A 14,916-nucleotide genomic window follows, 5' to 3' on the forward strand; every position below is an offset into this window, starting at 1 on the left:
TTATATAATTTTTATATATATATAAATATTTATATATATTTATTTATTTATTCGTTGCCGAGAAGGCCGACTAGAGGCCTTGAGTGTAGAAGCCAGCCCTCTAACAACACACTCTGCCCTTGGTGGACCCAAAACAAGTGGTTTTGTTGAAGGGGGACTTCCTGCCTCCGGTGGTCATCAGCCTTTTAAAAAACATGTTGTTCCCTGATAGTGAGGATTTCACTACATGGAACCTTTTTAAAATGAAGTTATTTTTAAGTTACCGGCTGTGTTCTGCAGACGTGCCGTAGAGGTGATGAGATCTTCATGTCTCTTCTCTGACTAAACATCAATGAAGAGAACTTTCACAACTCTGATCTCTGCATCGAAAGCAAACCAGTAAAATACTAATTTTAGTTTCACAAAGCCTGATTCAGACCCTCCATATGTCGAGTGTATTTTCACATGTTCTAGTCTCTCCACAAGGCCACGTCTCCTAAAACTGGCATTTCCCATTGGGTCTGTTATGTCATGCACACACACACACGTTGCTTTAAACAGCAGATCACTAATGCCACCTGCAGGCCGGCGGAGGTACTGCAGCCGACTGTGTGCAAACCGGAAACATGACAAGGCTCTACCTGATAAACCATGTGTTGGGGAAACATTTTTGCTTTGCAGCTTTGATAAGAAAATATGAGAATAGCGGCTGGAAAAATGTTCAGAATATTCAATGTTTTAGGCAGAAAATAAACAAAACGTTCCCCACATGCTGCTTATATATTTCCAATGCAAAGTTTGGGTTTGAAGGGGAATACGAGTCTCATCTTGAAAAACATGCCATGAACATATTGAGGCGATTTCTGCAGATGACAACCAGCACGCAACTCTTTAGTTGACTAATAATTTATTTGTTTCAATTTACCGATCTGTAACAATTTCTCGTCTAAAGAAAGTCGACTTAAAAACAAAAATGATGTTTTCTAACCGCGTCGCCTCTCCAATAGGAAACAAGCAGAAGTGGGTTCCCCTGATGATCGAGGTGAAGTCCGAGGGGCCTCGTGAGCGCTCGGCCTCCAGGAACAACAGCCGGCAGAACGAGAACCCCCGACTGCCCCCCAACGCCCGGAACGACCTCAGAGGTCAGTCTGTCCGGTCCTCACCGCTCCGTCTCGCTCTGTCTGTCTGTGTCCGTCTGTTTTCTTTCTCTCCGTCTGTCGGTCTGTGTCTCTCTCTGTTTCTGTCTCTCTCTGTTTGTCTGTCTCTGTCTCCATCTATCTTTCTCTCTCTGTTTGTCTCTCTCTCTCTCTCTCTCCATTTGTCTCTGTCTGTCTCTGTCTGTCTGTCGCTCTCTCTCTCTCTCTCAGTTGTGAGCAGCAGTTTGTTTTGTGGCGTCGGCTGTTTTTTAATTGGTTGCGCCGCGTTCCTGCATGTGTCTGCGGACGCTGACTGCGCAGCAGGAAGTGGATCGACCGGCGGCTGCTTGTTCCTGACGAGTTACTTCTGCTTTGACGGCTCGTCTGTTTGCACACAGGATAAAGATAACCGCTTGTCACATGAGGAAGTTAAAGCCCGTCGGTTTGCATGAGAGTTCAAGTTAAAAGTAACTTTCTTCTGATTTAAAAATAAATAATGATGATAATACTGCAACTTCCTGAAGGAAAGGTTCTCTCTCTCTCTCTCTCTCTCTCTCTCTCTCTCTCTCTCTCTCTCTCTCTCTCTCTCTCTCTCTCTCTCCCCCCCTTCCTTCTCAAATTTGCAGACTGGCACAGTCAAAAGTACGAGCGGGAGTGGCGCGACGACCACGACGAGGTGTCCAGCGTGAAGAGCGAGGGAGCGCCGTTCCGCGGCGGGTTCAGGGGTCGCGGACGCGGAAGAGGACGAGGCCGGGGACGAGGCGGCAGAGGTGGCCGAGGTATGTTTTATTGTTTTATTTCTTAATCCATAGAAACGCAAAGATTAAATACACAAAACTGCACAATACTCTGTTCTCCCTTCCACTGTTCATGCACGTTCGCTTTCAATCATTTTATTTGAAGTTTTTCGAAGTTACACCAGACAACAACGAATAAATAAAAATGACATAACAGAATAACAACTAACTATACGAACAATTTAACACGGACAAAATATATATAAAAACATAAATCAGCAGCACTTTCTCAATAAAGCGAAACACCAGAGCAGGTAAACTGTTGAGAAACTTCCGTCAGATGTTCTCTTGAACTTCCATTCAGTTCATTTGTGATTCCTCTGGTTATCACATTGTGAAAATGTCTGGGGCTTTTATTGTGAAGTTTTTGCGCCGTTTAATGTTTACTTTCTGTGCAAAAAGTGTTTGTGGCCAAAGCGTCTTACTCGCTAAACGTTTCACAAACTATAATAAAAGTTGTCATAAATAAAATAGTTTTTTTAGAAACGTGAACAAACATTTCTCAACACGATTAAACTTATTTTAACATGTTTTGAACATTTTGTTTCGGTTCATTATGCAACGTGATGACGGAAGTCTTTTTATAATGAACGGCATTGTGCAAACGACTAACAGACAACTACTTAAAAAAAAGAAAGGTTTAAACAAACGAGGTGTAGCTTCTCCTCCACCCCTGAGAGCAATCTGCTGTAGGCAGGCGCCCCTAAAGCGCCCCACGGCGAGCCTTCAGGGACGAGGAAAAGCAGGTTCCCCGAAGGCCTGTTGGTTTTGGCAGGTTTCTCTCTCTCCGTCTCTCTCTTTGACTCTCTCTCTCTCTCTCTAATTCATATTCTACTTGCGACTCAATTCAGAATTTAAATGCCTCCGACTATATTTCTCGAAACGAGGTCGAATTTAATAATAAGGTTAACTTCCGACCACCAAATACCGAGATCCACGAGTAAAGAGGATCAGAACAGTTCTGTGGTTGTGTATTTTGAGGAGGTTTGACCCGCTGACCTCTGCCCCGTCCAGGCCACTATGACTACCACTACGGCTACAAGACCTACGAGGGGAAGGACGGCCCCATCGCCCAGAAGTTCGGCAACACGGTGACCTACTACTACGACAACATGAGCAGCAACGACCTCTTCTCCGCCGACCAGGACCTGCTGAAGGACTACATCAAGAAGCAGATGTGAGTTGAGCTTCTTCTTCTCGTGGCGTCGGCAACGAGCGCTGGAGAGGTGATGAGATCTTCATGTCTCTTCTCTGAGTGAACCACGAGGAGAACTTTCACAACTCTGATCTCGGCGTCGAAGCCGTTTTCTGTTTCTGGGGTTTTATCCGTCAAAACCCTTGTAGCCCCGCCCCTAAAGCATCCCATGATGTAATAAATGATGACATCATGCTGTATTGAAGAAGACTTGAAACTAGAGATTGAAACATAGTCATGTTTACAATGTTTACTGAGGGAATACATCAAGAGAAGTCATTATATAGACTTCTATACAACCACAGGAGTCGCCGCCTGGTGGTCAGGAGAGAGAATGCAGCTTTAACACATGAAGCATAGACTTCTATCCAACCAGAGTGGCCCCCTGGTGGTCAGGAGAGAGAATGCAGCTTTAACACAACGTTTGGGCTTCACGAGGCAGAACTGGAGCTGTGGTGACGGTATTCAGATTATTCTCTCGTATTGCCTCGCACTGCAGCTGGATTCTCACGTGAGACGGGACCTCATATCACACGAAAATCTTTCGTCAGATCTTTTATTTTATTTTTTATATCACTTAATTGGCTTTTTACATGCTACACAAATAACCATGTTGGCAACACAACAAGCTAAATTCTGCCCCTCCCCCAACGGCAGCAGAACTAGTCAGAGTCTGGCAGATGAAGACACTTCACTGTGTCGAGACGGTAGTTTATTTCTGTTGGCACCTAACTGATGGCGTTAAGCGTTTCCTCGTGTGCACTCGGCGCCCCCTTCAGCTCAAGTCCGCATCAAGTTACTCTGAGACTTGAAACCCCATCAGATACTCTGGTGTGGATCAGCAGTTCCTTGGAAGGTATTCGGCTCTGTGGGGCACAAAAAACACGGCAACAAAGTGGCCAGACTTGAGTCTTTGTCCATAAAGGAACGTCAACAAAAGGCTGATTTATGTCCTTGTTCCCCCCCCCCCCCTCCCCCTTCCCCCTCTGCAGTGAGTACTACTTCAGTCTGGACAACCTGGAGCGGGACTTCTTCCTGCGGAGGAAGATGGACCAGGATGGCTTCCTGCCCGTTGGACTGGTGGCCAGTTTCCACCGAGTTCAGGCTCTCACCACCGACGTCCACCTCATCATGGAGGTGAGCGTTTATAAAGGAGGCAAAACGTGCTTTGATTTTTTTTATTTTTATACAAGATTTGGGAACATTTAACTGACGGATCATGTTGACACGGCACGAGTTCAAAGTACGTGTAAAGTATTTTAAGAACGTCGGATATGAAAAAGAGTAATTTGGAAGGTGTTTTTACATTTTGGCAAATGCACTAAAGAACGTGACGTACTCATCAGTCACTTTACAAAGTGTTGGTGGGCCTCGACCACCACACAGGAAGTGGAAACCTATTGCGTCGTCTTTTATATCAATATTATCTAAATCTCTACAAGAAAGCAGATGGATATGACTTACTCCTCAAAATGTTGAACATAAATGTTTTTAATCCTGGTGATTTCCAGCGAGCTGAAGAAGTGATGAGATCTTCATGTCTCTTCTCTGAATAAACAATGAGGAGAACTTTCACAACTCTGATCTCAGCATTGAGCTCCTTTAAACATTTTCTTTTTTAAATCCTTTTTGAATTGGATGATTTCCAGCTTCATGTTTCCAGTTCTAAGTAAACTGGTTTGGTTCATTATCGGTGCCACGGGGGGGGGGAAAGCAGATTAATAATGGAACTTTATCTTGTTGAACTTCTCTTTGCTCTCCATTTTAAGTTGAGATGATCGTATATTGTTTCATTTATATATATTAAAAATGTATATCATGTTTTCAATGAACAGTGTGAAGGCTAACTATAAACTGGGTCATTAAATATCTCTGATTTATATCACGCTTTTGTTCTGCTCGTTCAATTAATCAATATAGTTCATATGAAATAACCGCATGGTAATATATAATTTATATTGCGTTTTAAGGGAAATTATGGAGAAAAAATATATATTTACATGCGTGCAATACAAAAATAATAATAATTTAGACAATCGTTTGCTTTAATTAACTGTTTTTCCGTGTCCTTGTATCAGTTTGGATACGACGTAGTCATGTCAATGATGCATTAAGACTTTAGTTGTCAGTCATGTTTTTCATCTTATCAATATTCTAACGTTAGTAAATTTAATATTGTGCATTTTTATACTTAATATCTCTTTACTTGTACGTATATATGCGGCCGAAGCGAAAAATGTTTATAAAGTAACTTCTTTTGAAAGATGATGAATTTTCAGATTTAATGTCATAAACATACCGCGCTCACCCGCCGTGGCGTCCGTGAGGCGCTTTACTTCTCAGACTAACCCCCCCTCCCCCATCAGGCCCTGAAGGACAGCCAGGAGGTGGAGGTGATCGACATGAAGGTTCGTCGGAAGGTGGACCCGGAGAAGTGGCCCCTGCCGGGCCTGGCCATGCTCAGCCAAACACCCACCGACTTCTCGCAGCTCATCAACTGCGCAGAGTTCGTCCCGCGGCAGCCGGCCGAGGAGCCGCGAGGTGAGCGGTCGCTCCGGCTGACGCGGGTTCGACGTGCCGATTTCTTCCTCGGTCGTTTTATAAAGTGTTCTCTCTCTCTCTCTCTCCAGGCTCTCCCAGGTCCTCCAAGCCGACCAAGCAGCACAGGAGTGAACTGGACTCCTCCAACCTCAAGACGATGCCCAAGGGCCTCTCCGCCAGCCTCCCCGACCTGGACTCAGAGTGCTGGATCGAGGTCAAGAAGAGGCCCAGACCGTCCCCAGCCAGACCCAAGGTCAGCCCGGAGGTGACTCGCCCGACTGGACTTTGGGATTTAATTCAGTTTCTTTCATTTTATATGGACCCTGATGCATTGTGGGTTGCTTGCCAGCAAAAGCATGTCACTAGAAAGTTAAGAAAAATATCTCTCTTATTAAAATCTGATTTACTTTGTTACCTTTTAAATGTGTGATTGAAGAAATTAAATGGGTTCATATAAAATCCTGTTTATTATTATTATATGATGGAACATGTAAAGAATTTTTTGTGCCTGACAGTTAATACTATAACAATTAGTCTAGTGATTTAAACTCGATATACTTTCTTTTATTTTAATGTATTATTTCTTTATGACAATAGATTTAAATCTAAAATGAAAATCTTCATTTTATGTCATTCACTTCTCTTCCTTGATGAAGGCCCCCTCGTTGCAGAAGGAAAAGGACGACTCGGCCCAATCTCCGGGGACTCAGCCCGACTCCTCGCCCACCCCGGCTCCCACAGGGACGAAGGTGAGGGAGACATTTTTGTTTTTATATATTCATTTATTCTTCAAATATTTGTATCTTCTTTTTTTAGAGCCTAGAACAATTATTTTCATCCTAATTATCTTAAGTTATTGTCAAACGGTCCAAAAGAATCACATTCTCACATTTGAGGAGGCGGAGCCACAGAATTTGTAGTATTTTGACTCCCTAATTGGTTGATTGATTGTCGCGTGTTCATGGACCTTCTCGTCACTCCAGGACGGGGCGGAGGTGGACGAGCCCGAGGAGCTGGACTTCATGTTCGACGAGGAGATGCAGCAGATGGACGGCCGGCGCAACACCTTCACCGACTGGTCGGACGAGGACACGGACGGCGAGATCGACGACCACGACGTCAACAAGATCCTGATCGTGACGCAGACGCCGCCCTACCTGCGGAAGCATCCGGGGGGCGACCGCACCGGCCACTACACGTCGCGCTCCAAGCTGACCGGCGAGCTGGTGAAGGTCATCAACGACGGGCTGTTCTACTACGAGCAGGACCTGCAGGACGACACCTATGAGCCCGAGTACGCCACCATCAAGGTGAGCTCCTGGTTTCATGGGTTTACGAGTCACCATCAAGGTCTCTCTCCCCCCCCCCGTCTTTGTAAAGAACAGAACAGAAAAAGACATTGCAGATACTTTAAATAAATAAAAGGAGGACTCAACCAGAATGTCCGAGTGTTAGTGGAGAGTGTTTGGGGGTCACGTGATTCACCTGGAAAGTACATTGAAACAAAGTCACCTGCCGTGACTCGAGTCAAACTCTTCTGACGGCTTCCGCGCCGCGTCTCTGTCCGATTGGAGGCGTTTCTGCCCCGAACCAGACGGCGAGTAGATTTACAGCCGTTTCTAGTCACAGAGGAGAGGGGTTTTTTTTTTTTTGGGGGGGGGGGGGGGGTGATTGTCTGCCATTGTGGCCCCATTGTTGACCCCATTGCGAGGACCTTCACGTGCTCACCCAGCTGTGTGTGGAAACACGGGGACGCTTGTTTATAAATAAACCCCGGTGTACGGGGCCTCGGCCTGAGGGGAATCGAGTCGACGGGGCCTGCAAAAAAGGGGGGTGTGGAGGCAAAGATGGACGCTCGGAGATCTGACGACGCTTGGTGGTGGAAAGAAAGTGTGAGGATGGTCGACTGTCTCCTGTAAATAACTAATTTAAATTGAGGAAGAGGCGGAGCTATGGTTTTGTTGTGTGCGTTGATGTAACTCAGCTGGTCGGTTTGACTCCAGTCAGAACGGTCGGGCAGCATGAAGGTGAAGGGTCTGTTTCTGGCGGCCGTGTTGTGCTGCTGCGTGTCAATGTCCAGATTACTGCAGATAAGGTCGGTTGACGGTCGACGTGTTGATTATTTACCCTTTGATGTTTATATTTTGCTATCATTTAGAGATTACGGAAAACAGTGAGTGTTATTGAGTCTGAAAACATGTCAATTTAGTTTTATTGATTTGTGTGGCTGCTTATATTTCGTTCAAAAAAAAGTTGTCATCGTATTAACGTCTGTTTTTTCTTTTCTTTTTGCAGCAAGAGGTGGAGAACTTTAAAAAGGTCCACCTGATCAGCCGCGAGGAATTTGACTGCCTGACCCCTGAATCCCCAATCGACCCCAACCAGGAAGTCCCTCCCGGCCCCCCAAAACCCCAGCAGAGTGAGTTAAAACTGAGACTAATCATACTAATGGTCTTTTTTTACAACCTTTCTTGTGAAAACAACTGGATACTTTATTTAAGCCTCTAAAAATATTCAAATGATATTATTTTCTGATAAATCATAAGCTAAAGTTCTTTGGGTTTTTTTTTTGTGGCCGAAAAGAAATTCCACAAAGCATCACACTTTCTATCCTTTTTGAGACTTAGAAACTACCCATAATGCAACACTTGATTAAGAGCCTGAAGAAAGAATATCCTAGAATATTCCAAAGAAGAGAGACTGTACAAATCAGTATTCGTAGAAGAATAATTAACATTTTAAATTTTAAATAAGCATCATAAAACGGATTCTTTCCCCTCCTCCTCAGTCCCCACAGACGCTCTGGCGAACAAGCTCTTCGGCGCCCCCGAGCCCTCCTCGATAGCTCGCTCGCTCCCGACCACCGTGCCCGACTCGCCCAACTACCGGACGCCGCGCACGCCGCGTACGCCCCACAGGAAGGACCAGACCATGACGCCGCGATTCTACCCGGTGGTGAAGGAGAGTTGGCCCGTGGATGCCACGGTAAGATGGCCGCCGGCCTTTTGAGGGGTGGGGGGTGGTGGGGTTGTTGGTATTAAGTTTAGGCCAAAGGGCTTCAACGAGGAGAGGGGAGTTGAGATTTTTTTAATATCCCCACAAATATTATTTTACCACAAATTGAAAATGTCTTTAAATACACATTAACATGGATAAATAAAAGCAAAAGATTAATCTTTCAGTAAATAAAAATTTGAATAGAGCTATTGAATATTTTTTTAATAAAGCACTCTGGCAAATTTGTAAGAATGGGCTATACTAAATAAATTGAATTTAATAGAATAAATGTTTTTAATTGTGTGATTTCCAGCGAGCTGCAGACGTGCTGACGAGGTGATGAGATCTTCATGTCTCTTCTCTGAATAAACAATGAGGAGAACTTTCACAACTCTGATCTCAGCATTGAGCTTCTCTAATCTCTTTTTTTTTCGCTACCGATGTATGCATATCTTAACAGTTACTTTTAATTTAGGGTGATTTCCAGACACGTTTCCATTTCCCATATATATAAGAACTCTGTTTTCGGGGGATAAAGAAACCACCCTGGTGGATCACCTGTAGGCTAACCATGTGACTCGTCTCCTAATCCCCGCAGACGCCGCGGAAGAGGAAGACCCGGCACAGCGCCAACCCGCCCATGGAGTGCCACGTTGGCTGGGTGATGGACTCCCGGGAGCACCGCTCCCGCACGACCTCCGTCAGGTGAGACGGCGCTCCGTCTGGAGGGCGACTGTAGCGCCGTGTCGGAGAAGCAGGTGGCCAGTGCTGTGGTCAATGCGGTCATCAGTAACGCCGTTTTATCTTTCGTTGAAAGTTTTTATTTAATGGATTTTGTTTTTTAAAGTGGAACATTTTTGATATTTTAATAAATCCTTAAATTATTGCAGCAGACTGAGGACTAAACTTTGGTCTTTAAGGGATTAAATACGACCCATTAAAGGGTTATGATTGACTATTATCCTCATCGGTTCTTTATCATTACTTTTGTGTGTATATATATATATATATATCTAGCTAGCTAGCTCTTTCTAGAGCAGCGACCTTAATGTTTACAGCAGCAAAGTCATCATATGAGGTCATGAGTCCGGAGCCTCCTCTCTCCTCCCCTCTCTTCTTCCCTCCTCTCCTCTCTTCTCCTCTCCTCTCCTTCTGCTGATTCACTCCCTGCCGATGACAATAACGTTGGAGCTTATCAATACTCTTGTTTTTAATGATCTATCACTGCAGCCCGTTTGAGTTATTTGGTTCCCACCTTTAATGTCCAGACGGATCTTTTCATTCATGAATGTATAGCAATATTTGATCCTCCTCTCCTCCTTCTTCTCCTTCTCCAGTAGCTCAACCGCCAGCCCATCGGAGGGCACCCCCGCCATGGGCAATGTTGGCTGCACCCCTCAGTCTCTCCCCAAGTTCCAGCATCCGTCACACGAGCTGCTCAAGGAGAACGGCTTCACGCAACACGTTTACCACAAGTACCGCCGGCGCTGCCTAAACGGTACTCACACATACACGCACATGCACGCACATGCACGCACACACCACGTGCACTCTCCTTTTCCCCTCCTTTCTTTTGTTCTCACACATTTTTTTTTTCTTTTTCGTTTATTCTGTCTTCACAAATCTATCTTTTTCTTCTTCTTCTCTTATCTCTAAATAAACCCCTGAACTTGATCTCTCTCTCTCCTCCAATCAGAGCGAAAGAGGCTGGGAATCGGCCAATCGCAGGAGATGAACACGCTCTTCCGCTTCTGGTCGTTTTTCCTGCGGGATCACTTCAACAGGAAGATGTACGAAGAGTTCAGACAGCTGGTGGTCGAAGACGGGAAAGAAGGATACAGGTACGCACAACCTCGCAGTATTGTGTATTTGATATTTAAATTTGTATTTAGGAATATAGATTTATTTAGGAATTAATATTTATTCGTACACTATATTTATAGTATTTATTTATATATGTTTTCCTTTTTATAAATATATATACAAGAAGAAATAATTATATATACAAAAAAGAAGAGAAAATAAAATTATATATACACACCAGAAGACAAGTGTGTGTGTATGTATATATATATTTATAATTATTATCTAAATCTCTACGAGAAATGATATGGATATGACTTCCTCCCCAAAATGTTGAACATAAAATAAATGTTTTTAATTCTGGGTGATTTCCAGCGAGCTGCAGACGTGCTGAAGAAGTGATGAGATCTTCATGTCTCTTCTCTGAATGAATATTGAGGAGAACTTTCACAACTCTGATATCAGCATTGAGCTCCTTTTTTTTTAAAAACCGATGTATGCATATATTAAGAGTTAGTTAAAATGTTGGGTGATTTCCAGCGACATGTTTCCAGTTCTAAGTAAACTAGTTTGGTTTATTCGCGGTCGACAGAAAAAAAAACAGAATAGATCTTTTCTTGTTGATCTTAAAACAAATCCCTTTGCTCTCTATGCTCTTTATTGAAGATGAGATACTCCTTTTCATATATATATATATATATACACACACACACACACACACACACACACACACACATAGAGGGAGCTCTAGCTAGGCAAGCTGTGTCCCACCTGACTCACTAGATTAATCGGGCTGTGTGTTGCAGGTACGGACTGGAGTGCCTGTTCAGGTACTACAGCTACGGTCTGGAGAGGAAGTTCAGGCCGGACATCTTCAAGGACTTCCAGGAGGAGACAACGAAAGACTACGAGGCCGGTGAGAAATCGGCACGAATAACGAGACGATTGGAATTAATTTTTCGATTGTCGGGAGTTTCTGGTAAATTCTTTTGCATCTCTCTCTCTCCTCTCAGGCCAGCTCTACGGACTGGAGAAGTTCTGGGCGTTCCTTAAATACTCCAAAGCCAAGTCCTTGGATATCGACCCCAAGCTGCACGAGTACATGAATAAGTTCAAACGTCTGGAAGATTTCAGAATTGACGTGAGTAAAATATATATGTATCCATCTGTATATTAGCATGGAGACATCTACTGCTGACGTTTGTCCGATGCCGTCGAGCGTTCATCACCACCGGCTGTGTTCTTTACCTCCGCCCTCGGTTCTCTCTCTCTCTCGCTTCCAGCCGCCGATGGAGGAAGGACGCCGCAGAAGACACTCGTCCAGCGGGGACGGTCGGCGCCGGCACCCTTCTCTGCCCTCCAGCCAGCCCCAGAGCCAGGCCAGCTCGGGCCCCGCCCCCGCAGCCCAGGACCCCGCAGCCCAGGATGCCAAACCCGTCAGCCATAAAGCCGCCGCCATCAAAGCCGACGGCGCCCCAGATGCCAAGACACTGAAGTAACTCCACAAACACGCCGGCCCACATGGATCAACTCAACCACGTCTGCAAGTCGCCGGTTCTCTCTGCACCACAGGAGGGGGGGTGGGGGGGTGGGGGAGGGAGGGCGTCCAGTTCTTCACTCAAGCATGAGTTTTTTGAATGGATGAGGGTGTCAAACTCTTTGAATAAATTTTTTTTTTAATTAGACATCAGTACTTGTCCATTCGGTGGATGGTTTTGTGGTGATTAATTACCCTGGAAATTCTTAGATTTTTTTTTCTTCTCTTCTGCTTGCTGAGAGACATTTTGCTGCCCTCCTCCTCCTCCTCCCCGCCAGATCTCAGATTAGTGATTATTATTTTCTTCGGCGCGTGGAGAGAGCCCGCTGGACTCGGAAATAATTTGACGAACATTGAGCATCTGGAGGAGGAAGATGAAGAAAAGCCGCTCTCGACATCCAACCGGACCAAAAGCGGTTTGAACCGAGCGACTGACGTTTCCATCCTCTAAGCCCCCGGTGCTCAGTTAAGGGGTTAAGAACACAAACATATTTGATTTTACTTTATGGCTGAACATTGAGGGTGAATTGATGAAAGATCTAAAAAAAGAGAAAAGACTTCCCTCAGTATGGACACGATCATTGAAAGTTGCCTTATTTTAATGGTTTACCGCTTCCATCTTGTGCCCGCCACCTTACTGTCAACTGTACAGCTCTGGAATCATCCATATATACGCTCTCCCAGCAGAGGCCACTCGGCGGGGCTGTGTCTGCCGAAACGGCTTCGCCCCTCCCTCCTCTTCGTCCTTCTCCTCGCTCACTCCCGTCACTTTTTCTGAACCGTCTTCCAAGTGTCATTCGGTCTGTTACAAGTCCTGTAATTCTTCCCTGCGTTTTGTTGTTGTTGTTTTTTTTGCTGAAACTAAACCCAGTGGAAGTTTGCCTCCCCCCCACCACCACCATCACCTCCCCCTCTCCCACCCCAAAACAGAAACATTAGGGGGCGGAGAGATGTGTGGGGGGGGGGGGATTTCCTATTTCTTCCCCCTGTCGGACGAACCGCATCCATCCGGCCTGAAGTCATCCATCTGGATTACTTGAAGAAGCTTTGTCGCACATGGGGGGGAGGGGGGGCTCAGACACCCGGCTTCAGTGTTTAAACCGAAGCTTTTGGTCGGATGCACACATCAGTTACAGGCATGAACACTAACGGGTGTTGTCGCACGCAGGTACAGATGTAGAACACACACACACACTCACACACACAGACTCACACACACACAGCTTGATGTCTGGCTGAACAAAAACATAGCGGCACGTTTCTTTCTTCCTCCGCTCGTGTAAAATGTGAATTTGACAGATGAAGAGAGGAGACTGCAGCTCCCTGCTACTTGTTTTATTGTTTATAGAACAGATTATATATTTGCCTTAAAACGTGCTCTTAAACGTTTCTCTTTTTTTCTCTTTAATGGTCTCATGATTAATCTTTTAATGCTTTTTATTTTGCAATTTGCAGTGTTTCTAGTGTTATTGTTGTTATGATGGAAGGTTGGCTTTGTCGGGCCGTTTTTTTTTCTTCAGAAACCGGAACATAACTCAAAAGGGAAAATTGCGATCGGGCGTCAGCCGGTGTAAAAACTAAATCTGTGAGCTTCAGAGGGTTTCAGGTTGCAATCAAATTATTTTTCTTTTAACAAATTCAACATTTTTACATGCATTTAAAGGAACTAAAGAGTTTGTAGAAAGGAAGAAATAAAGCCTGACTAATTTTTTTTTTTTCCAGATCAAACTGTAAAAAAAACGTATCGGTCCCATTTTAAACCTTATTTTTTGTTGCGTAATAATCATTCATCCTCGCCAGTTGACGTTCCAGCAGTCGAGCTCCTGTCTGTTTCACTTTCTTCCTCTAAATCCACATTTGTTGGCCACACGATGTTAATGCAAAGCTGTATTGTGTTTTTCTTTTAATGTTGCGTTTATCTTCAGGGAGATTTGGATCCGTTTCAGACGCTCAGTCGACGCAAAGTGTTTCCTGGAGGTTCTCGAGAAATAAAGAGCAACGCGAGAATATCCAGAAAAGAGGAAACTGGTTCCCCCCCCCCCCTCAAGAGAAACCAGCCACGCATTTGACCGCTTGAACTGGTGTGTGTTTTGGGATGCAGTCGCGTCAGTCCGCCACTAGGGGGAGGTGAAGGGCCTTCTGCATGTGACCAGTCACATGATCCCTCCCTCTAAACGGGGTGTCACCTGCCTATGATACCAGACACGATCAGAACTGCTTGCTAGCTGTCAAGACGAACTCTAGGGGGCGCCACAGCCTCAACCTGGACACTTGAGGGACGAGTGAGTGATGGAGAGGGAGACCAACTGGGGGTTGTGATGTTGCTCAGAGGATTACAGCTCGTTTTGGATGTCTGGACATTGATTTGAAGAAGAAGAAAAAGGACAAAATTCCATAAAGCCATATGAATAAGAAATAACTGTATATGAACTATTAAAATAGTTCATTGCATTACTATATCCTAGGCTTGTCATGAGGAAAAAAAGATGGAAAAAAAGGAACAAAAAAAATTATATAAAGTGTAAAATACTTGAATAAGATCTTGTATTATAACATTTAATATTCATAATATCTGCTTTGTAGGCTGATGTGATTCGCTATTAGTGTTATTTGTAATTTGTAGTAATTATGCTTTTCCTTTAATAAAGAAAAAAAACACACAAAACCGACAAAAAAACCTCAAACGCTGGCGTCTGTGTGATTTATTTCTGAATGAACGTCTTTGCAAAGCAGATCTCTTTGTTCCGCTTCACATCAACATGTTTTAGTTTTGATCATGATTGAGTTTAAAAATGTTACAATCCATTTGAAATGTTGACGAAGCATCGATGGCCGGAGGAGATCCGTTTCAACTTCCACGATGGTCGCAGATTCCTCCTGAAATGGATAAAGCAGCAATCCTGCATGGCCTGAGGTTAAAGGTCACGGGCC

General features: G+C 44.5%; 1 protein-coding gene across 2 annotated transcripts in view; it reads left to right on the plus strand.

Annotated features, from left to right (window-relative positions):
- larp1 (La ribonucleoprotein 1, translational regulator) overlaps positions 1–14,669 on the plus strand; it is a 33,294-nt gene extending 18,625 nt beyond the window's left edge. The window contains exons 6-21 of one of the 2 annotated variants that reach the window (XM_056445234.1): positions 987–1,121; positions 1,742–1,894; positions 2,927–3,089; positions 4,100–4,244; positions 5,474–5,648; positions 5,738–5,913; positions 6,305–6,397; positions 6,632–6,958; positions 7,944–8,067; positions 8,437–8,633; positions 9,244–9,350; positions 9,983–10,143; positions 10,342–10,486; positions 11,255–11,364; positions 11,462–11,589; positions 11,732–14,669. In XM_056445234.1, coding sequence (XP_056301209.1) covers positions 987–1,121; positions 1,742–1,894; positions 2,927–3,089; positions 4,100–4,244; positions 5,474–5,648; positions 5,738–5,913; positions 6,305–6,397; positions 6,632–6,958; positions 7,944–8,067; positions 8,437–8,633; positions 9,244–9,350; positions 9,983–10,143; positions 10,342–10,486; positions 11,255–11,364; positions 11,462–11,589; positions 11,732–11,947 — 2,555 coding nt within the window. In that variant the 3' untranslated portion in view covers positions 11,948–14,669. The remainder of the gene's footprint in view (positions 1–986; positions 1,122–1,741; positions 1,895–2,926; positions 3,090–4,099; positions 4,245–5,473; positions 5,649–5,737; positions 5,914–6,304; positions 6,398–6,631; positions 6,959–7,943; positions 8,068–8,436; positions 8,634–9,243; positions 9,351–9,982; positions 10,144–10,341; positions 10,487–11,254; positions 11,365–11,461; positions 11,590–11,731) is intronic. The other variant, XM_056445244.1, reaches the window with a different exon arrangement.
- The last annotated feature ends 247 nt before the right edge of the window (positions 14,670–14,916 follow it).

Source organism: Pseudoliparis swirei, chromosome 3 (genome assembly GCF_029220125.1).
Source record: "Pseudoliparis swirei isolate HS2019 ecotype Mariana Trench chromosome 3, NWPU_hadal_v1, whole genome shotgun sequence".
In the NCBI taxonomy this organism is placed as follows: domain Eukaryota; kingdom Metazoa; phylum Chordata; class Actinopteri; order Perciformes; family Liparidae; genus Pseudoliparis; species Pseudoliparis swirei.